The following is a 26,664-nucleotide window of genomic DNA, read 5'->3' on the forward strand; positions in this document are numbered from 1 at the left end:
AAATCAATCATCAACATCAATGATCAGCTGATGAGTGTGTTGTTGTAGAAATAAATAAGCCGAAACTGAAAACATGTATGTTACGTTATGTTATGAATTTCAAGATATGATTTGTTTAATTTAGATGCACGTGCCCCCTGAAAGGCCCTGGGTAGGTAGGTAGGTACATGTGATGCCAATAGCACTGTCCTCAGTTTTAAACACTGGAACATCAGCCTAGACAATTAGGAAGGAGTGTGTGTGAGAGAGAGAGAGGACAGAGAGACAGAGGACAGAGAGAGAGAGAGGGGAGGGAGGGGGAGGGAGGGAAGGGGGAGGGAGGACAGAGAGAGAGGAGAGAGAGGAGAGAGGGAGAGAGAGAGGAGAGAGAGAGCGGGGAGAGAGAGAGGAGAGAGGGAGAGAGAGAGGGGGAGATGGAGAGATGGAGCAAGAGAGGAGAGAGAGAGAGAGAGGAGAGAGAGAAGGGGGATGGAGAGATGGAGAGAGAGAGGAGAGCGAGAGGGGGAGATGGAGAGAGAGAGGAGAGAGAGAGGTGGGGAGATGGAGAAAGGGAGAGAGAGGAGAGAGGACAGAGAGAGAGGGCTGGGGGAGATGGGGAGAGAGAGAGAGAGAGAGAGAGAGAGAGAGAGAGAGAGAGAGAGAGAGAGAGAGAGAGAGAGAGAGAGAGAGAGAGAGAGAGAGAGAGAGAGAGAGAGAGAGAGGAGAGAGAGAGGGGGGGATGGAGAGATGGAGAGAGAGAGGAGAGCGAGAGGGGGGAGATGGAGAGAGAGAGGAGAGAGAGAGGTGGGGAGATGGAGAAAGGGAGAGAGAGGAGAGAGGAGAGAGAGAGAGAGAGAGAGAGAGAGAGAGAGAGAGAGAGAGAGAGAGAGAGAGAGAGAGAGAGAGAGAGAGAGAGAGAGAGAGAGAGAGAGAGAGAGAGAGAGAGAGAGAGAGAGAGAGAGAGAGAGAGAGAGAGAGAGAGAGAGAGAGGGCGGGGGAGATGGAGAGATGGAGAGCAGAGCGTCTGTCAGTCTGTTGTTTATGTGTTCAGATTAGTCTGTCTCTCTCCTCCCTCTGTTCTCTCTGTCTGTCTGACTGCCCCCTATCAGCTATCTGCCTGTTACTCCCACACACACCAAATGAGCTACTCAGAGAGTCGTGTGTCTGCTGTAGTTTGGCGTCAGTGAAAACAAAGCCACATGTATTACTGTTCCTTCTCCTTTTCTATGCAGTCCAATGACATATGATGTGTCTGAATAAAATAATCACTATTCATTCCATTCGGTGAGGATTTAAAAATGGGACATAGGACAGAAACTAGGGCTCGTGGGAGAAAGCCTCTGTGGAGTCGTGGGAAGGGCCCCTCACAAGAGCTGCACCCTGGTCAAAAGTAGTGCACTATATGAGGAATAGGGTGGCATTTGGGATCCTCCCAGAGTACTCCATAGAGGACATGGTCTATATTCACTGGTCTATATGCTTCTATAGTCATGGCTTCTTTCCTAATAACACTAATAACTGACTTGCCTCTACATTCACTGGTCTATTCTGCTATGACTCTACATTCACTGGTCTATTCTGCTATGGTCTATTCTGAATATCATTTTGAGAATAAAGTGGCAATATTTCGAGAATTAACTCGAAATGTAATTCAGAGAATAAAGTCATTTTCAAAGTGTCTGTTGCTGTTGAAATGCCTGAGTTAGATGACCTGGATGAAAAACTATACTTTAGAATCAGCTTTAGTAACGAGGAAATCCTTTCTCTTTCAGCACATAATAACCATATTATTATAAGTATGCCTACTATGACCTGGAAGAGGTTGCCTACTATGACCTGGAAGAGGTTGCCTACTATGACCTGGAAGAGGTTGCCTACTATGACCTGGAAGAGGTTGCCTACTATGACCTGGAAGAGGTTGCCTACTATGACCTGGAAGAGGTTGCCTACTATGACCTGGAAGAGGTTGCCTACTATGACCTGGAAGAGGTTGCCTACTATGACCTGGTTCAAACAGGCGTCACACACAGTATCCCCAAGGCAACACCATTCTAACGGTCCCGGTGCGTCGTCACACTGTGAAGAGGACATGGAGGTGCGTCGTCACACTGTGAAGAGGACATGGAGGTGCGTGGTCACACTGTGAAGAGGACATGGAGGTGCGTGGTCACACTGTGAAGAGGACATGGAGGTGCGTCGTCACACTGTGAAGAGGACATGGAGGTGCGTCGTCACACTGTGAAGAGGACATGGAGGTGCGTCGTCACACTGTGAAGAGGACATGGAGGTGCGTCGTCACACTGTGAAGAGGACATGGAGGTGCGTGGTCACACTGTGAAGAGGACATGGAGGTGCGTGGTCACACTGTGAAGAGGACATGGAGGTGCGTGGTCACACTGTGAAGAGGACATGGAGGTGCGTATCCCCAAGGCAACACCATTCTAACGGTCCCGGTGCGTCGTCACACTGTGAAGAGGACATGGAGGTGCGTGGTCACACTGTGAAGAGGACATGGAGGTGCGTGGTCACACTGTGAAGAGGACATGGAGGTGCGTATCCCCAAGGCAACACCATTCTAACGGTCCCGGTGCGTCGTCACACTGTGAAGAGGACATGGAGGTGCGTGGTCACACTGTGAAGAGGACATGGAGGTGCGTGGTCACACTGTGAAGAGGACATGGAGGTGCGTATCCCCAAGGCAACACCATTCTAACGGTCCCAGTGCGTCGTCACACTGTGAAGAGGACATGGAGGTGCGTGGTCACACTGTGAAGAGGACATGGAGGTGCGTCGTCACACTGTGAAGAGGACATGGAGGTGCGTGGTCACACTGTGAAGAGGACATGGAGGTGCGTGGTCACACTGTGAAGAGGACATGGAGGTGCGTGGTCACACTGTGAAGAGGACATGGAGGTGCGTGGTCACACTGTGAAGAGGACATGGAGGTGCGTGGTCACACTGTGAAGAGGACATGGAGGTGCGTATCCCCAAGGCAACACCATTCTAACGGTCCCGGAAAGTCGTCACACTGTGAAGAGGACATGGAGGTGCGTGGTCACACTGTGAAGAGGACATGGAGGTGCGTGGTCACACTGTGAAGAGGACATGGAGGTGCGTGGTCACACTGTGAAGAGGACATGGAGGTGCGTCGTCACACTGTGAAGAGGACATGGAGGTGCGTGGTCACACTGTGAAGAGGACATGGAGGTGCGTCGTCACACTGTGAAGAGGACATGGAGGTGCGTGGTCACACTGTGAAGGGGACATGGAGGTGCGTGGTCACACTGTGAAGAGGACATGGAGGTGCGTGGTCACACTGTGAAGAGGACATGGAGGTGCGTCGTCACACTGTGAAGAGGACATGGAGGTGCGTGGTCACACTGTGAAGAGGACATGGAGGTGCGTGGTCACACTGTGAAGAGGACATGGAGGTGCGTGGTCACACTGTGAAGAGGACATGGAGGTGCGTGGTCACACTGTGAAGAGGACATGGAGGTGCGTCATCACACTGTGAAGAGGACATGGAGGTGCGTGGTCACACTGTGAAGAGGACATGGAGGTGCGTGGTCACACTGTGAAGAGGACATGGAGGTGCGTCGTCACACTGTGAAGAGGACATGGAGGTGCGTGGTCACACTGTGAAGAGGACATGGAGGTGCGTCGTCACACTGAAGAGGACATGGAGGTGCGTGGTCACACTGTGAAGAGGACATGGAGGTGCGTGGTCACACTGTGAAGAGGACATGGAGGTGCGTCGTCACACTGTGAAGAGGACATGGAGGTGCGTGGTCACACTGTGAAGAGGACATGGAGGTGCGTGGTCACACTGTGAAGAGGACATGGAGGTGCGTGGTCACACTGTGAAGAGGACATGGAGGTGCGTGGTCACACTGTGAAGAGGACATGGAGGTGCGTCGTCACACTGTGAAGAGGACATGGAGGTGCGTGGTCACACTGTGAAGAGGACATGGAGGTGCGTGGTCACACTGTGAAGAGGACATGGAGGTGCGTCGTCACACTGTGAAGAGGACATGGAGGTGCGTGGTCACACTGTGAAGAGGACATGGAGGTGCGTCGTCACACTGTGAAGAGGACATGGAGGTGCGTGGTCACACTGTGAAGAGGACATGGAGGTGCGTGGTCACACTGTGAAGAGGACATGGAGGTGCGTCGTCACACTGTGAAGAGGACATGGAGGTGCGTGGTCACACTGTGAAGAGGACATGGAGGTGCGTGGTCACACTGTGAAGAGGACATGGAGGTGCGTGGTCACACTGTGAAGAGGACATGGAGTTGCGTCGTCAAACTGTGAAGAGGACATGGAGGTGCGTGGTCACACTGTGAAGAGGACATGGAGGTGCGTGGTCACACTGTGAAGAGGACATGGAGGTGCGTGGTCACACTGTGAAGGGGACATGGAGGTGCGTGGTCACACTGTGAAGAGGACATGGAGGTGCGTCGTCACACTGTGAAGAGGACATGGAGGTGCGTGGTCACACTGTGAAGAGGACATGGAGGTGCGTCGTCACACTGTGAAGAGGACATGGAGGTGCGTGGTCACACTGTGAAGAGGACATGGAGGTGCGTGGTCACACTGTGAAGAGGACATGGAGGTGCGTGGTCACACTGTGAAGAGGGACATGGAGGTGCGTGGTCACACTGTGAAGAGGACATGGAGGTGCGTGGTCACACTGTGAAGAGGACATGGAGGTGCGTGGTCACACTGTGAAGAGGACATGGAGGTGCGTGGTCACACTGTGAAGAGGACATGGAGGTGCGTGGTCACACTGTGAAGAGGACATGGAGGTGCGTGGTCACACTGTGAAGAGGACATGGAGGTGCGTGGTCACACTGTGAAGAGGACATGGAGGTGCGTCGTCACACTGTGAAGAGGACATGGAGGTGCGTCGTCACACTGTGAAGAGGACATGGAGGTGCGTGGTCACACTGTGAAGAGGACATGGAGGTGCGTCGTCACACTGTGAAGAGGACATGGAGGTGCGTGGTCACACTGTGAAGAGGACATGGAGGTGCGTGGTCACACTGTGAAGAGGACATGGAGGTGCGTGGTCACACTGTGAAGAGGACATGGAGGTGCGTGGTCACACTGTGAAGAGGACATGGAGGTGCGTATCCCCAAGGCAACACCCTTCTAACGGTCCCGAAAGCGTCGTCACACTGTGAAGAGGACATGGAGGTGCGTGGTCACACTGTGAAGAGGACATGGAGGTGCGTGGTCACACTGTGAAGAGGACATGGAGGTGCGTGGTCACACTGTGAAGAGGACATGGAGGTGCGTCGTCACACTGTGAAGAGGACATGGAGGTGCGTGGTCACACTGTGAAGAGGACATGGAGGTGCGTGGTCACACTGTGAAGAGGACATGGAGGTGCGTCGTCACACTGTGAAGAGGACATGGAGGTGCGTGGTCACACTGTGAAGAGGACATGGAGGTGCGTGGTCACACTGTGAAGAGGACATGGAGGTGCGTGGTCACACTGTGAAGAGGACATGGAGGTGCGTGGTCACACTGTGAAGAGGACATGGAGGTGCGTGGTCACACTGTGAAGAGGACATGGAGGTGCGTGGTCACACTGTGAAGAGGACATGGAGGTGCGTGGTCACACTGTGAAGAGGACATGGAGGTGCGTGGTCACACTGTGAAGAGGACATGGAGGTGCGTGGTCACACTGTGAAGAGGACATGGAGGTGCGTGGTCACACTGTGAAGAGGACATGGAGGTGCGTGGTCACACTGTGAAGAGGACATGGAGGTGCGTGGTCACACTGTGAAGAGGACATGGAGGTGCGTGGTCACACTGTGAAGAGGACATGGAGGTGCGTCGTCACACTGTGAAGAGGACATGGAGGTGCGTGGTCACACTGTGAAGAGGACATGGAGGTGCGTGGTCACACTGTGAAGAGGACATGGAGGTGCGTGGTCACACTGTGAAGAGGACATGGAGGTGCGTGGTCAAACTGTGAAGAGGACATGGAGGTGCGTCGTCACACTGTGAAGAGGACATGGAGGTGCGTCGTCACACTGTGAAGAGGACATGGAGGTGCGTGGTCACACTGTGAAGAGGACATGGAGGTGCGTGGTCACACTGTGAAGAGGACATGGAGGTGCGTATCCCCAAGGCAACACCATTCTAACGGTCCCGAAAGTGCGTCGTCACACTGTGAAGAGGACATGGAGGTGCGTCGTCACACTGTGAAGAGGACATGGAGGTGCGTGGTCACACTGTGAAGAGGACATGGAGGTGCGTGGTCACACTGTGAAGAGGACATGGAGGTGCGTCGTCACACTGTGAAGAGGACATGGAGGTGCGTCGTCACACTGTGAAGAGGACATGGAGGTGCATGGTCACACTGTGAAGAGGACATGGAGGTGCGTGGTCACACTGTGAAGAGGACATGGAGGTGCGTATCCCCAAGGCAACACCATTCTAACGGTCCCGGTAAGCGTCGTCACACTGTGAAGAGGACATGGAGGTGCGTCGTCACACTGTGAAGAGGACATGGAGGTGCATGGTCACACTGTGAAGAGGACATGGAGGTGCGTCGTCACACTGTGAAGAGGACATGGAGGTGCGTCGTCACACTGTGAAGAGGACATGGAGGTGCGTGGTCACACTGTGAAGAGGACATGGAGGTGCGTGGTCACACTGTGAAGAGGACATGGAGGTGCGTGGTCACACTGTGAAGAGGACATGGAGGTGCGTGGTCACACTGTGAAGAGGACATGGAGGTGCGTCGTCACACTGTGAAGAGGACATGGAGGTGCGTGGTCACACTGTGAAGAGGACATGGAGGTGCGTGGTCACACTGTGAAGAGGACATGGAGGTGCGTCGTCACACTGTGAAGAGGACATGGAGGTGCGTGGTCACACTGTGAAGAGGACATGGAGGTGCGTGGTCACACTGTGAAGAGGACATGGAGGTGCGTGGTCACACTGTGAAGAGGACATGGAGGTGCGTGGTCACACTGTGAAGAGGACATGGAGGTGCGTGGTCACACTGTGAAGAGGACATGGAGGTGCGTGGTCACACTGTGAAGAGGACATGGAGGTGCGTGGTCACACTGTGAAGAGGACATGGAGGTGCGTGGTCACACTGTGAAGAGGACATGGAGGTGCGTATCCCCAAGGCAACACCATTCTAACGGTCCCGATAGCGTCGTCACACTGTGAAGAGGACATGGAGGTGCGTCGTCACACTGTGAAGAGGACATGGAGTTGCGTCGTCACACTGTGAAGAGGACATGGAGGTGCGTGGTCACACTGTGAAGAGGACATGGAGGTGCGTCGTCACACTGTGAAGAGGACATGGAGGTGCGTGGTCACACTGTGAAGAGGACATGGAGGTGCGTGGTCACACTGTGAAGAGGACATGGAGGTGCGTGGTCACACTGTGAAGAGGACATGGAGGTGCGTGGTCGCACTGTGAAGAGGACATGGAGGTGCGTGGTCACACTGTGAAGAGGACATGGAGGTGCGTATCCCCAAGGCAACACCATTCTAACGGTCCCGGTGCGTCGTCACACTGTGAAGAGGACATGGAGGTGCGTGGTCACACTGTGAAGAGGACATGGAGGTGCGTGGTCACACTGTGAAGAGGACATGGAGGTGCGTGGTCACACTGTGAAGAGGACATGGAGGTGCGTGGTCACACTGTGAAGAGGACATGGAGGTGCGTGGTCACACTGTGAAGAGGACATGGAGGTGCGTGGTCACACTGTGAAGAGGACATGGAGGTGCGTATCCCCAAGGCAACACCATTCTAACGGTCCCGGTGCGTCGTCACACTGTGAAGAGGACATGGAGGTGCGTCGTCACACTGTGAAGAGGACATGGAGTTGCGTCGTCACACTGTGAAGAGGACATGGAGGTGCGTGGTCACACTTTGAAGAGGACATGGAGGTGCGTCGTCACACTGTGAAGAGGACATGGAGGTGCGTGGTCACACTGTGAAGAGGACATGGAGGTGCGTGGTCACACTGTGATAGGACATGGAGGTGCGTGGTCACACTGTGAAGAGGACATGGAGGTGCGTGGTCGCACTGTGAAGAGGACATGGAGGTGCGTGGTCACACTGTGAAGAGGACATGGAGGTGCGTATCCCCAAGGCAACACCATTCTAACGGTCCCGGTGCGTCGTCACACTGTGAAGAGGACATGGAGGTGCGTCGTCACACTGTGAAGAGGACATGGAGTTGCGTCGTCACACTGTGAAGAGGACATGGAGGTGCGTGGTCACACTGTGAAGAGGACATGGAGGTGCGTGGTCACACTGTGAAGAGGACATGGAGGTGCGTATCCCCAAGGCAACACCATTCTAACGGTCCCGGTGCAAAGGTCGTCACACTGTGAAGAGGACATGGAGGTGCGTCGTCACACTGTGAAGAGGACATGGAGTTGCATCGTCACACTGTGAAGAGGACATGGAGGTGCGTGGTCACACTGTGAAGAGGACATGGAGGTGCGTGGTCACACTGTGAAGAGGACATGGAGGTGCGTCGTCACACTGTGAAGAGGACATGGAGGTGCGTGGTCACACTGTGAAGAGGACATGGAGGTGCGTCGTCACACTGTGAAGAGGACATGGAGGTGCGTGGTCACACTGTGAAGAGGACATGGAGGTGCGTGGTCACACTGTGAAGAGGACATGGAGGTGCGTGGTCACACTGTGAAGAGGACATGGAGGTGCGTCGTCACACTGTGAAGAGGACATGGAGGTGCGTCGTCACACTGTGAAGAGGACATGGAGGTGCGTCGTCACACTGTGAAGAGGACATGGAGGTGCGTGGTCACACTGTGAAGAGGACATGGAGGTGCGTGGTCACACTGTGAAGAGGACATGGAGGTGCGTATCCCCAAGGCAACACCATTCTAACGGTCCCGGTGCGTCGTCACACTGTGAAGAGGACATGGAGGTGCGTGGTCACACTGTGAAGAGGACATGGAGGTGCGTCGTCACACTGTGAAGAGGACATGGAGGTGCGTGGTCACACTGTGAAGAGGACATGGAGGTGCGTGGTCACACTGTGAAGAGGACATGGAGGTGCGTGGTCACACTGTGAAGAGGACATGGAGGTGCGTGGTCAAACTGTGAAGAGGACATGGAGGTGCGTCGTCACACTGTGAAGAGGACATGGAGGTGCGTCGTCACACTGTGAAGAGGACATGGAGGTGCGTGGTCACACTGTGAAGAGGACATGGAGGTGCGTGGTCACACTGTGAAGAGGACATGGAGGTGCGTATCCCCAAGGCAACACCATTCTAACGGTCCCAGTGCGTCGTCACACTGTGAAGAGGACATGGAGGTGCGTCGTCACACTGTGAAGAGGACATGGAGGTGCGTGGTCACACTGTGAAGAGGACATGGAGGTGCGTCGTCACACTGTGAAGAGGACATGGAGGTGCGTCGTCACACTGTGAAGAGGACATGGAGGTGCGTGGTCACACTGTGAAGAGGACATGGAGGTGCGTCGTCACACTGTGAAGAGGACATGGAGGTGCGTCGTCACACTGTGAAGAGGACATGGAGGTGCGTGGTCACACTGTGAAGAGGACATGGAGGTGCGTGGTCACACTGTGAAGAGGACATGGAGGTGCGTGGTCACACTGTGAAGAGGACATGGAGGTGCGTGGTCACACTGTGAAGAGGACATGGAGGTGCGTCGTCACACTGTGAAGAGGACATGGAGGTGCGTGGTCACACTGTGAAGAGGACATGGAGGTGCGTGGTCACACTGTGAAGAGGACATGGAGGTGCGTCGTCACACTGTGAAGAGGACATGGAGGTGCGTGGTCACACTGTGAAGAGGACATGGAGGTGCGTGGTCACACTGTGAAGAGGACATGGAGGTGCGTGGTCACACTGTGAAGAGGACATGGAGGTGCGTGGTCACACTGTGAAGAGGACATGGAGGTGCGTGGTCACACTGTGAAGAGGACATGGAGGTGCGTGGTCACACTGTGAAGAGGACATGGAGGTGCGTGGTCACACTGTGAAGAGGACATGGAGGTGCGTGGTCACACTGTGAAGAGGACATGGAGGTGCGTATCCCCAAGGCAACACCATTCTAACGGTCCCGGTGCGTCGTCACACTGTGAAGAGGACATGGAGGTGCGTCGTCACACTGTGAAGAGGACATGGAGTTGCGTCGTCACACTGTGAAGAGGACATGGAGGTGCGTGGTCACACTGTGAAGAGGACATGGAGGTGCGTCGTCACACTGTGAAGAGGACATGGAGGTGCGTGGTCACACTGTGAAGAGGACATGGAGGTGCGTGGTCACACTGTGAAGAGGACATGGAGGTGCGTGGTCACACTGTGAAGAGGACATGGAGGTGCGTGGTCGCACTGTGAAGAGGACATGGAGGTGCGTGGTCACACTGTGAAGAGGACATGGAGGTGCGTATCCCCAAGGCAACACCATTCTAACGGTCCCGGTGCGTCGTCACACTGTGAAGAGGACATGGAGGTGCGTGGTCACACTGTGAAGAGGACATGGAGGTGCGTGGTCACACTGTGAAGAGGACATGGAGGTGCGTGGTCACACTGTGAAGAGTACATGGAGGTGCGTGGTCACACTGTGAAGAGGACATGGAGGTGCGTGGTCACACTGTGAAGAGGACATGGAGGTGCGTGGTCACACTGTGAAGAGGACATGGAGGTGCGTGGTCACACTGTGAAGAGGACATGGAGGTGCGTGGTCACACTGTGAAGAGGACATGGAGGTGCGTATCCCCAAGGCAACACCATTCTAACGGTCCCGGTGCGTCGTCACACTGTGAAGAGGACATGGAGGTGCGTCGTCACACTGTGAAGAGGACATGGAGGTGCGTGGTCACACTGTGAAGAGGACATGGAGGTGCGTCGTCACACTGTGAAGAGGACATGGAGGTGCGTGGTCACACTGTGAAGAGGACATGGAGGTGCGTGGTCACACTGTGAAGAGGACATGGAGGTGCGTCGTCACACTGTGAAGAGGACATGGAGGTGCGTGGTCACACTGTGAAGAGGACATGGAGGTGCGTGGTCACACTGTGAAGAGGACATGGAGGTGCGTGGTCACACTGTGAAGAGGACATGGAGGTGCGTGGTCACACTGTGAAGAGGACATGGAGGTGCGTGGTCACACTGTGAAGAGGACATGGAGGTGCGTGGTCACACTGTGAAGAGGACATGGAGGTGCGTGGTCACACTGTGAAGAGGACATGGAGGTGCGTGGTCACACTGTGAAGAGGACATGGAGGTGCGTATCCCCAAGGCAACACCATTCTAACGGTCCCGGTGCGTCGTCACACTGTGAAGAGGACATGGAGGTGCGTCGTCACACTGTGAAGAGGACATGGAGTTGCGTCGTCACACTGTGAAGAGGACATGGAGGTGCGTGGTCACACTGTGAAGAGGACATGGAGGTGCGTCGTCACACTGTGAAGAGGACATGGAGGTGCGTGGTCACACTGTGAAGAGGACATGGAGGTGCGTGGTCACACTGTGAAGAGGACATGGAGGTGCGTGGTCACACTGTGAAGAGGACATGGAGGTGCGTGGTCACACTGTGAAGAGGACATGGAGGTGCGTGGTCACACTGTGAAGAGGACATGGAGGTGCGTGGTCACACTGTGAAGAGGACATGGAGGTGCGTGGTCACACTGTGAAGAGGACATGGAGGTGCGTGGTCACACTGTGAAGAGGACATGGAGGTGCGTATCCCCAAGGCAACACCATTCTAACGGTCCCGGTGCGTCGTCACACTGTGAAGAGGACATGGAGGTGCGTGGTCACACTGTGAAGAGGACATGGAGGTGCGTGGTCACACTGTGAAGAGGACATGGAGGTGCGTCGTCACACTGTGAAGAGGACATGGAGGTGCGTGGTCACACTGTGAAGAGGACATGGAGGTGCGTGGTCACACTGTGAAGAGGACATGGAGGTGCGTGGTCACACTGTGAAGAGGACATGGAGGTGCGTATCCCCAAGGCAACACCATTCTAACGGTCCCGAGTGCGTCGTCACACTGTGAAGAGGACATGGAGGTGCGTCGTCACACTGTGAAGAGGACATGGAGTTGCGTCGTCACACTGTGAAGAGGACATGGAGGTGCGTGGTCACACTTTGAAGAGGACATGGAGGTGCGTCGTCACACTGTGAAGAGGACATGGAGGTGCGTGGTCACACTGTGAAGAGGACATGGAGGTGCGTGGTCACACTGTGAAGAGGACATGGAGGTGCGTGGTCACACTGTGAAGAGGACATGGAGGTGCGTGGTCGCACTGTGAAGAGGACATGGAGGTGCGTGGTCACACTGTGAAGAGGACATGGAGGTGCGTATCCCCAAGGCAACACCATTCTAACGGTCCCGGTGCGTCGTCACACTGTGAAGAGGACATGGAGGTGCGTCGTCACACTGTGAAGAGGACATGGAGTTGCGTCGTCACACTGTGAAGAGGACATGGAGGTGCGTGGTCACACTGTGAAGAGGACATGGAGGTGCGTGGTCACACTGTGAAGAGGACATGGAGGTGCGTATCCCCAAGGCAACACCATTCTAACGGTCCCGGTGCGTCGTCACACTGTGAAGAGGACATGGAGGTGCGTCGTCACACTGTGAAGAGGACATGGAGTTGCATCGTCACACTGTGAAGAGGACATGGAGGTGCGTGGTCACACTGTGAAGAGGACATGGAGGTGCGTGGTCACACTGTGAAGAGGACATGGAGGTGCGTCGTCACACTGTGAAGAGGACATGGAGGTGCGTGGTCACACTGTGAAGAGGACATGGAGGTGCGTCGTCACACTGTGAAGAGGACATGGAGGTGCGTGGTCACACTGTGAAGAGGACATGGAGGTGCGTGGTCACACTGTGAAGAGGACATGGAGGTGCGTGGTCACACTGTGAAGAGGACATGGAGGTGCGTCGTCACACTGTGAAGAGGACATGGAGGTGCGTCGTCACACTGTGAAGAGGACATGGAGGTGCGTCGTCACACTGTGAAGAGGACATGGAGGTGCGTGGTCACACTGTGAAGAGGACATGGAGGTGCGTGGTCACACTGTGAAGAGGACATGGAGGTGCGTATCCCCAAGGCAACACCATTCTAACGGTCCCGGTGCGTCGTCACACTGTGAAGAGGACATGGAGGTGCGTGGTCACACTGTGAAGAGGACATGGAGGTGCGTCGTCACACTGTGAAGAGGACATGGAGGTGCGTGGTCACACTGTGAAGAGGACATGGAGGTGCGTGGTCACACTGTGAAGAGGACATGGAGGTGCGTGGTCACACTGTGAAGAGGACATGGAGGTGCGTGGTCAAACTGTGAAGAGGACATGGAGGTGCGTCGTCACACTGTGAAGAGGACATGGAGGTGCGTCGTCACACTGTGAAGAGGACATGGAGGTGCGTGGTCACACTGTGAAGAGGACATGGAGGTGCGTGGTCACACTGTGAAGAGGACATGGAGGTGCGTATCCCCAAGGCAACACCATTCTAACGGTCCCGGTGCGTCGTCACACTGTGAAGAGGACATGGAGGTGCGTCGTCACACTGTGAAGAGGACATGGAGGTGCGTGGTCACACTGTGAAGAGGGACATGGAGGTGCGTCGTCACACTGTGAAGAGGACATGGAGGTGCGTCGTCACACTGTGAAGAGGACATGGAGGTGCGTGGTCACACTGTGAAGAGGACATGGAGGTGCGTCGTCACACTGTGAAGAGGACATGGAGGTGCGTCGTCACACTGTGAAGAGGACATGGAGGTGCGTGGTCACACTGTGAAGAGGACATGGAGGTGCGTGGTCACACTGTGAAGAGGACATGGAGGTGCGTGGTCACACTGTGAAGAGGACATGGAGGTGCGTGGTCACACTGTGAAGAGGACATGGAGGTGCGTCGTCACACTGTGAAGAGGACATGGAGGTGCGTGGTCACACTGTGAAGAGGACATGGAGGTGCGTGGTCACACTGTGAAGAGGACATGGAGGTGCGTCGTCACACTGTGAAGAGGACATGGAGGTGCGTGGTCACACTGTGAAGAGGACATGGAGGTGCGTGGTCACACTGTGAAGAGGACATGGAGGTGCGTGGTCACACTGTGAAGAGGACATGGAGGTGCGTGGTCACACTGTGAAGAGGACATGGAGGTGCGTGGTCACACTGTGAAGAGGACATGGAGGTGCGTGGTCACACTGTGAAGAGGACATGGAGGTGCGTGGTCACACTGTGAAGAGGACATGGAGGTGCGTGGTCACACTGTGAAGAGGACATGGAGGTGCGTATCCCCAAGGCAACACCATTCTAACGGTCCCGGTGCGTCGTCACACTGTGAAGAGGACATGGAGGTGCGTCGTCACACTGTGAAGAGGACATGGAGTTGCGTCGTCACACTGTGAAGAGGACATGGAGGTGCGTGGTCACACTGTGAAGAGGACATGGAGGTGCGTCGTCACACTGTGAAGAGGACATGGAGGTGCGTGGTCACACTGTGAAGAGGACATGGAGGTGCGTGGTCACACTGTGAAGAGGACATGGAGGTGCGTGGTCACACTGTGAAGAGGACATGGAGGTGCGTGGTCGCACTGTGAAGAGGACATGGAGGTGCGTGGTCACACTGTGAAGAGGACATGGAGGTGCGTATCCCCAAGGCAACACCATTCTAACGGTCCCGGTGCGTCGTCACACTGTGAAGAGGACATGGAGGTGCGTGGTCACACTGTGAAGAGGACATGGAGGTGCGTTGTCACACTGTGAAGAGGACATGGAGGTGCGTGGTCACACTGTGAAGAGGGACATGGAGGTGCGTGGTCACACTGTGAAGAGGACATGGAGGTGCGTGGTCACACTGTGAAGAGGACATGGAGGTGCGTGGTCACACTGTGAAGAGGACATGGAGGTGCGTGGTCACACTGTGAAGAGGACATGGAGGTGCGTGGTCACACTGTGAAGAGGACATGGAGGTGCGTATCCCCAAGGCAACACCATTCTAACGGTCCCGGTGCGTCGTCACACTGTGAAGAGGACATGGAGGTGCGTCGTCACACTGTGAAGAGGACATGGAGGTGCGTCGTCACACTGTGAAGAGGACATGGAGGTGCGTGGTCACACTTTGAAGAGGACATGGAGGTGCGTCGTCACACTGTGAAGAGGACATGGAGGTGCATGGTCACACTGTGAAGAGGACATGGAGGTGCGTGGTCACACTGTGAAGAGGACATGGAGGTGCGTGGTCACACTGTGAAGAGGACATGGAGGTGCGTGGTCGCACTGTGAAGAGGACATGGAGGTGCGTGGTCACACTGTGAAGAGGACATGGAGGTGCGTATCCCCAAGGCAACACCATTCTAACGGTCCCGGTGCGTCGTCACACTGTGAAGAGGACATGGAGGTGCGTGGTCACACTGTGAAGAGGACATGGAGGTGCGTCGTCACACTGTGAAGAGGACATGGAGTTGCGTCGTCACACTGTGAAGAGGACATGGAGGTGCGTGGTCACACTGTGAAGAGGACATGGAGGTGCGTGGTCACACTGTGAAGAGGACATGGAGGTGCGTCGTCACACTGTGAAGAGGACATGGAGGTGCGTGGTCACACTGTGAAGAGGACATGGAGGTGCGTCGTCACACTGTGAAGAGGACATGGAGGTGCGTGGTCACACTGTGAAGAGGACATGGAGGTGCGTGGTCACACTGTGAAGAGGACATGGAGGTGCGTGGTCACACTGTGAAGAGGACATGGAGGTGCGTCGTCACACTGTGAAGAGGACATGGAGTTGCGTGCACCAGTCCCTGTCATGGTGCCCTTCGAATTTACCACAACGTTATCCTCAATCCCTTGCGTATGTCAACACCGTGTATAGAGAGTAACACCTTAGACAGCGGCCTATATGTCGAAACTAAAGGTTAACTTACACATTTGTGCGTAATTGTATGGTGTTTTATGTAGGTTGCACTTCTAATGAGCCTCATTGGCCATTGCGGTCACGGATTGCGTGGAGAAGGATTGCATGTCCCGTTGGGCTCAACGGGATTTTGTATTATTCTGTACATAAATCCGAGACACTCCATTTTGTATGATATGTTACGAATTACAATTTGTATTAATGTTACGAATTTGCGAAAACGTACAATATATTACGAATTTTCAAAAACGTATAATATGTTACGAATTCTAGCTAGGTGGCTAACATTAACTAGCTGGCTAATGTTAGCTAGACTAGGGGTTAGGGTTAAAGTTAGGAGTTGGATTAAAGGGTTAATGTTAGGGTTAGGTGAAGGGTTAAGGTTAGGGTTAGGTGAAGGGTTAGGTGAAGGGTTAGGTGAAGGGTTAGGTTAGGGTTAGGTGAAGGGTTAGGTGAAGGGTTAGGTGAAGGGTTAGGTGAAGGGTTAGGTGAAAGGTTAGGGTTAGGTGAAGGGTTAGGTGAAGGGTTAGGTGAAGGGTTAGGTTAGGATTAAGGTTAGGGTTAGGTGAAGGGTTAGGTGAAGGGTTAGGTGAAGGGTTAGGGTTAGGGTTAGGGTTAGGAGGGTTAAGGTTAGGGTTAAGGTTAGGGTTAGGTGAAGGGTTAAGGTTAGGGTTAGGTGAAGGGTTAAGGTTAGGGTTAGGGTTAGGGTTAAGGTTAGGGTTAAGGTTAGGGTTAGGTGAAGGGTTAGGTGAAGGGTTAAGGTTAGGGTTAGGTGAAGGGTTAGGTGAAGGTTAGGTGAAGGGTTAGGTGAAGGGTTAGGGTTAGGTGAAGGGTTAGGTGAAGGGGTTAGGTGAAGGGTTAGGTTGTGAAGGGTTAGGTTAGGGTTAGGTGAAGGGTTAGGTGAAGGGTTAGGGTTAGGGTTAGGTGAAGGGTTAGGTGAAGGGTTAGGTGAAGGGTTAGGTGAAGGGTTAAGGTTAGGGTTAGGTGAAGGGTTATGTGAAGGGTTAGGGTTAGGTGAAGGGTTAGGTGAAGGGTTAGGTGAAGGGTTAGGTGAAGGATTAGGTGAAGGGTTAGGTTAGGGTTAGGTGAAGGGTTAGGTGAAGGGTTAGCTAACATACTAAGTAGTTGCAAAGTAGCTAAAAATTTGTAAGTAGTTGAAAAGTTGCTAATTAGCTAAAGTTGTCAGTGAGGAGATTCGAACTCGCAACCGTCTGTTTGCTAGATGATCGCGTTATACGCCTACCCATCCACCCCGACCAACCACCCATCCACCCCGACCAACCACCCATCCACCCTGACCAACCACCCATCCACCCCGACCAACCACCCATCCACCCAGACCAACCACCCATCCACCCCGACCAACCACCCATCCACCCCGACCAACCACCCATCCACCCCGACCAACCACCCATCCACCCCGACCAACCACCCATCCACCCTGACCAACCACCCATCCACCCAGACCAACCACCCATCCACCCTGACCAACCACCCATCCACCCCGACCAACCACCCATCCACCCTGACCAACCACCCATCCACCCTGACCAACCACCCATCCACCCTGACCAACCACCCATCCACCCTGACCAACCACCCATCCACCCCGACCAACCACCCATCCACCCTGACCAACCACCCATCCACCCAGACCAACCACCCATCCACCCTGACCAACCACCCTACTTTCATGTTTTTGCCTTAAGTCTCCACCTGTCTTATGTAACCGTACCAAACGTAACATATCATACTAATTTGTGTGTTCCGGATTAACATTTAGTCTATGAGACCAGGCTGCGCCACTAGCCTGTATAAGGTGGACCAGTGGTAGCCGTGGTTTGTTATCTATGCATAGTCACTTTACCCCTTCCTACATGTATAAATTAAGTCGACTAACCGGTGCCCCCGCACATTGACTCGGTACCGGTACCCCCTGTATATAGCCTCGTTATTGTTATGTAATTTTATTGTGTTACTTTTTATTTCATTTTTTAATTTATAGTTTATTTAGTAAATGTTTTCTTAACTACTTCTTGAACTGCATTGTTGGTTAAGGGCTTGTAAGTAAACATTTCACGGTAAGGTCTACACCTGTTGTATTCGGCGCATGTGACAAATACAAATTGATTTGATTTGATTAGCTGAGGCAAATATCCTAGAACGGAGGGGATACTAAAATCTAAAGGAAGTTTGTTCTGAAGTGTCTGCCCTATATCTGAGAGATATAAGACAGATCAGGAAACTCATTCTCCCTTCCCTTCTGTCCTTACCCCCTCCTCTCCCTCTCCCCCTCCCCCTTCCACTCCCTCGCTCTCTCCTCCTCCCTCCCTCTCTCCTCCCTCCCTCGCTCTCTCCTCCCTCCCTCGATCTCTCCTCCCTCTCTCCTCTCTCCCTCTCTCCTCCCTCCCTCGCTCTCTCCTCCCTCCCTCCCTCTCTCCCCCTCCCTCTCTCCTCCCTCCTCGCTCTCTCCTCCTCCCTCCCTCTCTCCTCCCTCCCTCCCTCTCTCCTCCCTCCCTCGCTCTCTAGATCCCAACGCCATGGGGCAGCACGGACCAGACCATGCTCTGATTGGTGGAGTGGTGGCGGTGGTGCTCTTCGTTACGTTGTGTCTAATCATCTTTGTGGGCCGCTACCTGGCCAGGCATAAAGGTAACACACCTCACGGTACCTGTAACACACAACACCTGGCTGTAGGTCTCCTGCTAGTAGGACACCTGATCACCTGTATCTACAACACTGTTGATCTATTGGCTGTTTAATAGTCAGGTACCTAGTCTGCCAGAAAGATAGGACACACCTGACGGTATCTGTAACACACAACACCTGTGAAACTCCTGGTATCTCTAACACACCTGACCAATTCTCTTTGTCTATCCAGTTAGTTTATAATCAGGTACATAGCCAGGCAGAAAGGTAGGTCACCTGTTAGTAACACTTCTGATCAACACACCTGACAATAACACACCTGACCAACACACCTGACCAATACACCTGACCAACACACCTGACCAATACACCTGACCAACACACCTGACAGTAACACACCTGACCAACACACCTGACCAACACACCTGACAATAACACACTTGACCAACACACCTGACAGTAACACACCTGATCAACACACCTGACAATAACACACCTGACCAACACACCTGACAGTAACACACCTGACCAACACACCTGACCAATACACCTGACCAATACACCTGATCAACACACCTGACAATAACACACCTGACCAACACACCTGACAGTAACACACCTGACCAACACACCTGACCCACACACCTGACCAACACACCTGACCAACACACCTGACAACAACACACCTGACCAACACACCTGACCAACACACCTGACCAACACACCTGACAACAACACACCTGACCAACACACCTGACCAACACACCTGACCAACACACCTGACCAACACACCTGACAATAACACACCTGACCAACACACCTGACCCACACACCTGACCAACACACCTGACCAACACACCTGACAATAACACACCTGACCAACACACCTGACCCACACACCTGACCAACACACCTGACCAACACACCTGACAACAACACACCTGACCAACACACCTGACCAACACACCTGACAACAACACACCTGACCAACACACCTGACCAACACACCTGACCAACACACCTGACCAACACACCTGACAACAACACACCTGACCAACACACCTGACCAACACACCTGACCAACACACCTGACAATAACACACCTAATCAACTTTAACCAGTGTCTATAACCCAATTAAAATAACCAGGTATACATGACCAGGAATGAAGGTAACACACCTAATACTAACACACCAGATCAACTAGAACCAGAGTTTATAACCCACTGACCACCAACAAGCAGATGTTTCGGGACAATGTTCCTATTCGGCTCGAAGGACCATCACGTAAAAAACCCAAAAACAGGATTAGTTTAAAAAACAGGATTAGCACCGACCACAACGGAGCAAGACAGGTTTCCAAATGTTTCAAAACGTTTTGTTTCCTGCTTGTTGTCCAATAGGAACATACCTCATGTATTGTCTTCCTGTTTGTTGTCCAGTAGGAACATACCTCAAAATAGTGTCTTCCTGTCTGTTGTCCAATAGGAACGTACCTGACCAACGAGGCCAAAGGAGCGGACGATGCACCGGATGCTGATACGGCTATCATCAACGCAGAGGGCAACACACATGGGGAGAAGAAGGAGTACTTTATCTAGACTGTAGAGGGCGCTCTGATCTGCTGCCCCCTCTTTCTCTCTCTTTCTTTCTCTTTATCTATCTCTCCCTCTATCTCCCTCTCTCTCACTCTCTTTATCTATCTCTCCCTCTATCTCCCTCTCTCTCACTCTCTTTATCTATCTCTCCCCCTATCTCCCTCTCTCTCCCTCTCTTTATCTATCTCTCCCTCTATCTCCCTCTCTTTATCTATCTCTCCCCCTATCTCCCTCTCTCTCCCTCTCTTTATCTATCTCTCCCTCTATCTCCCTCTCTTTATCTATCTATCTCTCCCTCTATCTCTCTCTCTCTCCCTCTCTTTATCTATCTCTCCCTCTATCTCCCTCTCTTTATCTATCTATCTCTCCCTCTATCTCCCTCTATCTCCCTCTCTCTCTCTCTCTATCTCTCTAGCTATCTCTTTCTCTCCGTCCCTGTCTATACTTTATTTAGACTGCAGAGGAGGCTGTGCTGTTCCCTCCTTCTCTCTTTCCGTCTATCTATCTTTTCCCCTCTCTCTCTCTCTATTTTTACCTATCTCTATATATTTACCTCTCTATTTCTCTATATATATTTACCTCTCTCGCTCTCTCTGTCTTTACTTCTCTCTCTCTCTGTCTTTACCTCTCTCTCTCTGTCTTTACCTCTCTCTCTCTCTCTTTACCTCTCTCTCTCTCTGTCTTTACCTATCTCTATATATTTACCTCTCTATTTCTCTCTATATATTTACCTCTCTCGCTCTCTCTGTCTTTACCTCTCTCTCTCTGTCTTTACCTCTCTCTCTATCTGAACCTCTCCACTGCCCCTGCTGCCTCACTGAGGAAACCCCCTGGGCAGTATGCAGAGAGGAAATGCTCCTTGTTTTCCCATCATTCCCCTCTCCTGCTGGCCTTTTTGTTCTACTTTTTTATCATTCCATCCTTCACTTATTTTTTCAGTCTTTTTTTCCAATCATCTTATTTTTTTTTGCCGGCTTTCATTTTTAAAGGCAGCGCCCTCTACTGGCTGTCTGGGGATGTCGCCTTTATATTTATTTCCGATTTAACGTATTTTATCTGCCAAATAAAAACCTGAGAATCTGCATATCCACGAAACCACTTCCATCTCTTTATTAGTACCCTGTAACATGATCTCTTACCCCTGAAACACACACCCTCCCTGTCCACAACACACACCCTCCCTGTCCACAACACACACCCTCCCTGTCCACAACACACACCCTCCCTGTCCACAACACACACCCTCCCTGTCCACAACACACACCCTCCCTGTCCACAACACACACCCTCCCTGTACACAACACACACCCTCCCTGTCCACAACACACACCCTCCCTGTCCACAACACACACCCTCCCTGTACACAACACACACCCTCCCTGTCCACAACACACACCCTCCCTGTCCACAACACACACCCTCCCTGTCCACAACACACACCCTCCCTGTCCACAACACACACCCTCCCTGTCCACAACACACACCCTCCCTGTCCACAACACACACCCTCCCTGTCCACAACACACACCCTCCCTGTCCACAACACACACATTCCCTTTTGTTTACATGGTGCCTAAATATACAGCTTTCATTTACGCTGTCTGTCAGCGATTATATAACTGCTTTATGTCATTAATTTACACTGATTATGATACACAACTGTTTCTTTTTCTGGCTTCTTTTAATTTCAAATGTCTTTCACAGCTTCTAGACTCACAGTTTGTTTAATTAAACATCTTCCGTTTTTAGTTTTTTATTGAAATGGATACGTGTGCTGGTTACGCCTTATGTCTTTCAAACTGAATGTGATACTTTAGATGATCTGTCCCCTTCACTACCCTTTTACTGTCCCCTTCCCTGTCCCCTTCCCTGTCCCCTTCACTGTCCCCTTCACTACCCCTTCACTACCCCTTCACTCTCCCCTTCACTCTCCCCTTTACTGCCCCCTTCACTGTGTCCTTCACTGTCCCCTTCACTACCCCTTCACTGTCCCCTTCACTACCCCTTCACTGTCCCATTCACTGTCCCCTTCACTGTCCCCTTCACTCTCCCCTTCACTGTCCCCTTCACTACCCCTTCACTGTCCCCTTCACTACCCCTTCACTGTCCCCTTCACTCTCCCCTTCACTGTCCCCTTCACTGTCCCCTTCACTCTCCCCTTCACTCTCCCCTTTACTGCCCCCTTCACTGTGTCCTTCACTGTGTCCTTCACTACCCCTTCACTGTCCCCTTCACTGTCCCATTCACTACCCCTTCACTGTCCCCTTCACTACCCCTTCACTGTCCCCTTCACTACCCCTTCACTGTCCCCTTCACTGTCCCCTTCACTACCCCTTCACTGTCCCCTTCACTGTCCCCTTCACTACCCCTTCACTGTCCCCTTCACTACCCCTTCACTGTCCCCTTCACTGTCCCCTTCACTGTCCCCTTCACTACCCATTCACTGTCCCCTTCCCTGTCCCCTTCACTGTCCCCTTCACTACCCCTTCACTACCCCTTCACTCTCCCCTTCACTCTCCCCTTCACTCTCCCCTTTACTGCCCCCTTCACTGTGTCCTTCACTGTCCCCTTCACTACCCCTTCACTGTCCCCTTCACTACCCCTTCACTGTCCCATTCACTGTCCCCTTCACTGTCCCCTTCACTCTCCCCTTCACTGTCCCCTTCACTACCCCTTCACTGTCCCCTTCACTACCCCTTCACTGTCCCCTTCACTTTCCCCTTCACTGTCCCCTTCACTGTCCCCTTCACTCTCCCTTCACTCTCCCCTTTACTGCCCCCTTCACTGTGTCCTTCACTGTCCCCTTCACTACCCCTTCACTGTCCCCTTCACTGTCCCATTCACTATCCCTTCACTGTCCCCTTCACTACCCCTTCACTGTCCCCTTCACTACCCCTTCACTGTCCCCTTCACTGTCCCCTTCACTGTCCCCTTCACTACCCCTTCACTACCCCTTCACTGTCCCCTTCACTACCCCTTCACTGTCCCATTCACTGTCCCCTTCACTGTCCCCTTCACTCTCCCCTTCACTGTCCCCTTCACTGCCCCCTTCACTGTCCCCTTCACTAACCCCTTCACTGTCCCCTTCACTCTCCCCTTCACTCTCCCCTTCACTGTCCCCTTCACTACCCCTTCACTGTCCCCTTCACTACCCCTTCACTGTCCCCTTCACTCTCCCCTTCACTGTCCCCTTCACTGTCCCCTTCACTCTCCCCTTCACTCTCCCCTTTACTGCCCCCTTCACTGTGTCCTTCACTGTCCCCTTCACTACCCCTTCACTGTCCCCTTCACTGTCCCATTCACTACCCCTTCACTGTCCCCTTCACTACCCCTTCACTGTCCCCTTCACTACCCCTTCACTGTCCCCTTCACTGTCCCCTTCACTGTCCCCTTCACTACCCCTTCACTACCCCTTCACTGTCCCCTTCACTACCCCTTCACTGTCCCATTCACTGTCCCCTTCACTGTCCCCTTCACTCTCCCCTTCACTGTCCCCTTCACTACCCCTTCACTGTCCCCTTCACTACCCCTTCACTGTCCCCTTCACTCTCCCCTTCACTCTCCCCTTCACTGTCCCCTTCACTACCCCTTCACTACCCATTCACTGTCCCCTTCACTACCCCTTCACTCTCCCCTTCACTACCCCTTCACTGTCCCCTTCACTGTCCCCTTCACTGTCCCCTTCACTACCCATTCACTGTCCCCTTCACTGTCCCCTTCACTGTCCCCTTCCCTGTCCCCTTCACTACCCCTTCACTGTCCCCTTCACTACCCCTTCATTGTCCCCTTCACTGTCCCCTTCACTACCCCTTCACTGTCCCCTTCACTGTCCCCTTCCCTGTCCCCTTCACTACCCCTTCACTACCCCTTCACTGTCCCCTTCACTATCCCTTCACTACCCCTTCACTGTCCCCTTCCCTGTCCCCTTCACTACCCCTTCACTACCCCTTCACTGTCCCCTTCACTACCCCTTCACTGTCCCCTTCACTGTCCCCTTCACTGTCCCCTTCACTACCCCTTCACTGTCCCCTTCACTACCCCTTCATTGTCCCCTTCACTGTCCCCTTCACTACCCCTTCACTGTCCCCTTCACTGTCCCCTTCACTGTCCCCTTCCCTGTCCCCTTCACTACCCCTTCACTACCCCTTCACTGTCCCCTTCACTACCCCTTCACTACCCCCTTCACTGTCCCCTTCCCTGTCCCCTTCACTACCCCTTCACTACCCCTTCACTGTCCCCTTCACTGACCCCTTCACTGACCCCTTCACTGACCCCTTCACTACCCCTTCACTACCCCTTCACTGTCCCCTGACTAGAACTGTATTCAAGAGAATAATAGACTTAGAAACAGGAGAAGTTGTTCAGTACGAAATGACAAAGGTTGTACAAAACCAACTGTACTCAGGAGAAGAGGCCCCGTTGAATGATAAGACAGAGGTTTTGTGTGAACACTTTAGCCAGACGTTGTGAGATATGATATCTGTGTACTTTGTTCTTCATCATTATTCTATATAGGGGGTCTTTAAGACAGACGAACCGACTGATCATTCATGACACTCAGTATCATTCTGAATACCAAAAATGTACGAAATCGATGCTGGGCGAAGGTTTATATCAAATGAAATGAAACAACTATCAATCAATTAATGTCTTGCTTTTTACTATGCACAATCAAGACCTTGATTAATCCTGCTGTCTGTGTATCCATGATGTATCCGTTTGTCTGTATATTCCTGTTCAGAAGCCCACTTAGCAGTATCACCATGGCAACTTAGTATCTATCTACAGCACCATCGATTGCCATAGGGATGTAGAACCACACTATATTTTGGGTCGTAGAGTAGTGTTGTATTGTATGGATATTAGAAGTTGACTAGTTTAGTGTTCTTTTATTTGAAAAACGATTTTCTATTTTAGGGAACATTGAGTACATTGTGAGAAAACTCTGTTATGGCTAAGCTGTGGCTTCCTTCCCCCAAAACACTAAACAGAAAAGAGAAATACAGAAGCACAACAACCATCCCCTGAACATTCGTTACTTCGCGAACAGTTAAATCCTCTCAAGAATGGTTGCGCTTGGAGCTGCAACATTTCAGAAACATTTCCCAAAGTTCCAGAATTTTCAGAAAATTCCAGTTGGAGGATTCCGGAAGTATTCCGGAATTTTACAACCATAGTTCAAATAAGAGCAGATACATTTGCTTTCCCTTAATTAAATCCAGATAAAATAAAACGTGTGGTTTATTCAACATAATAACAGACCAGCCAGTGTATCATTTGTCTTTCATCTTAAATGTTGTTAATACTGTTCTAAGCCCCTTCCCTTGTGCATACGGCTGTATATTGTGTCTGCTAAATTTGGTAACTTGTGAAAAATGTTGTTAGATTTTGGGATCCCTTATACCTTCAGATTTGTATATTAGCCGATTTCTCTATTTTCAAAGGAGTTCCCACCTCCAGTATCTAAGCGATACACTTTTATATTTGTATTTTTTGGCATTGGCACAAGGCGTGTATATACTGTGCAAGTATGGAGTTTTGGTAATACACATTTTGACAAGATTGTTTTTCATTTTCCAGATCTCATCTTTAATTTATTTGATTTCAAAATTATTTAATGGAAAAAACACTGGAAATGTTTCCGTCTTTTCATTGAGGAGGACAGTGGTTTGTTGTACAGTCGTGGTCAAAAGTTTTGAGAATGACACAAGTATTGGTCTTCACAAAGTTTGCTGCTTCAGTGTTTTTAGATATTTTTGTCAGATGTTACTATGGTATACTGAAGTATAATTACAAGCATTCCATAAGTGTCAAAGGCTTTTATTGACAATTACATTAAGTTTATGCAAAGAGTCAATATTTGCAGTGTTGACCCTTCTTTTTCAAGACCTCTGCAATCCGCCCTGGCATGCTGTCAATTAACTTCTGGGCCACATCCTGACTGATGGCAGCCCATTCTTGCATAATCAATGCTTGGAGTTTGTCAGAATTGTGGGTTTTTGTTTGTCCACCCGCCTCTTGAGGATCGACCACAAGTTCTCAATGGGATTAAGGTCTGGGGAGTTTCCTGGCCATGGACCCAAAATGTCGATGTTTTGTTCCCAGAGCCACTTAGTTATTACTTTTGCCTTATGGCAAGGTGCTCCATCATGCTGGAAAAGGCATTGGTCATCACCAAACTGTTCTTGGATGGTTGGGAGAAGTTGCTCTCGGAGGATGTGTTGGTACCATTCTTTATTCATGGCTGTGTTCTTAGGCAAAATTGTGAGTGAGCCCACTCCCTTGGCTGAGAAGCAACCCCACACATGAATGGTCTCAGGATGCTTTACTGTTGGCATGACACATGACTGATGGTAGGACTCACCTTGTCTTCTCTGGACAAGGTGTTTTCCGGATGCCCCAAACAATCGGAAAGGGGATTCATCAGAGAAAAAGACTTTACCCCAGTCCTCAGCAGTCCAATCCCTGTACCTTTTGCAGAATATCAGTCTGTCCCTGATGTTTTTCCTGGACAGAAGTGGCTTTTTTGCT

General features: G+C 52.0%; 1 protein-coding gene across 1 annotated transcript in view; it reads left to right on the forward strand.

The window, feature by feature from the left end:
* LOC121556275 (cell adhesion molecule 2-like) overlaps positions 1 to 20,228 on the forward strand; it is a 260,381-nt gene extending 240,153 nt beyond the window's left edge. The window contains exons 8-9 of the mRNA XM_045212717.1: positions 18,417 to 18,539; positions 20,024 to 20,228. Coding sequence (XP_045068652.1) covers positions 18,417 to 18,539; positions 20,024 to 20,136 — 236 coding nt within the window. The 3' untranslated portion in view covers positions 20,137 to 20,228. The remainder of the gene's footprint in view (positions 1 to 18,416; positions 18,540 to 20,023) is intronic.
* The last annotated feature ends 6,436 nt before the right edge of the window (positions 20,229 to 26,664 follow it).

Source organism: Coregonus clupeaformis, unplaced genomic scaffold (assembly GCF_020615455.1).
Source record: "Coregonus clupeaformis isolate EN_2021a unplaced genomic scaffold, ASM2061545v1 scaf0045, whole genome shotgun sequence".
NCBI lineage: Eukaryota > Metazoa > Chordata > Actinopteri > Salmoniformes > Salmonidae > Coregonus > Coregonus clupeaformis.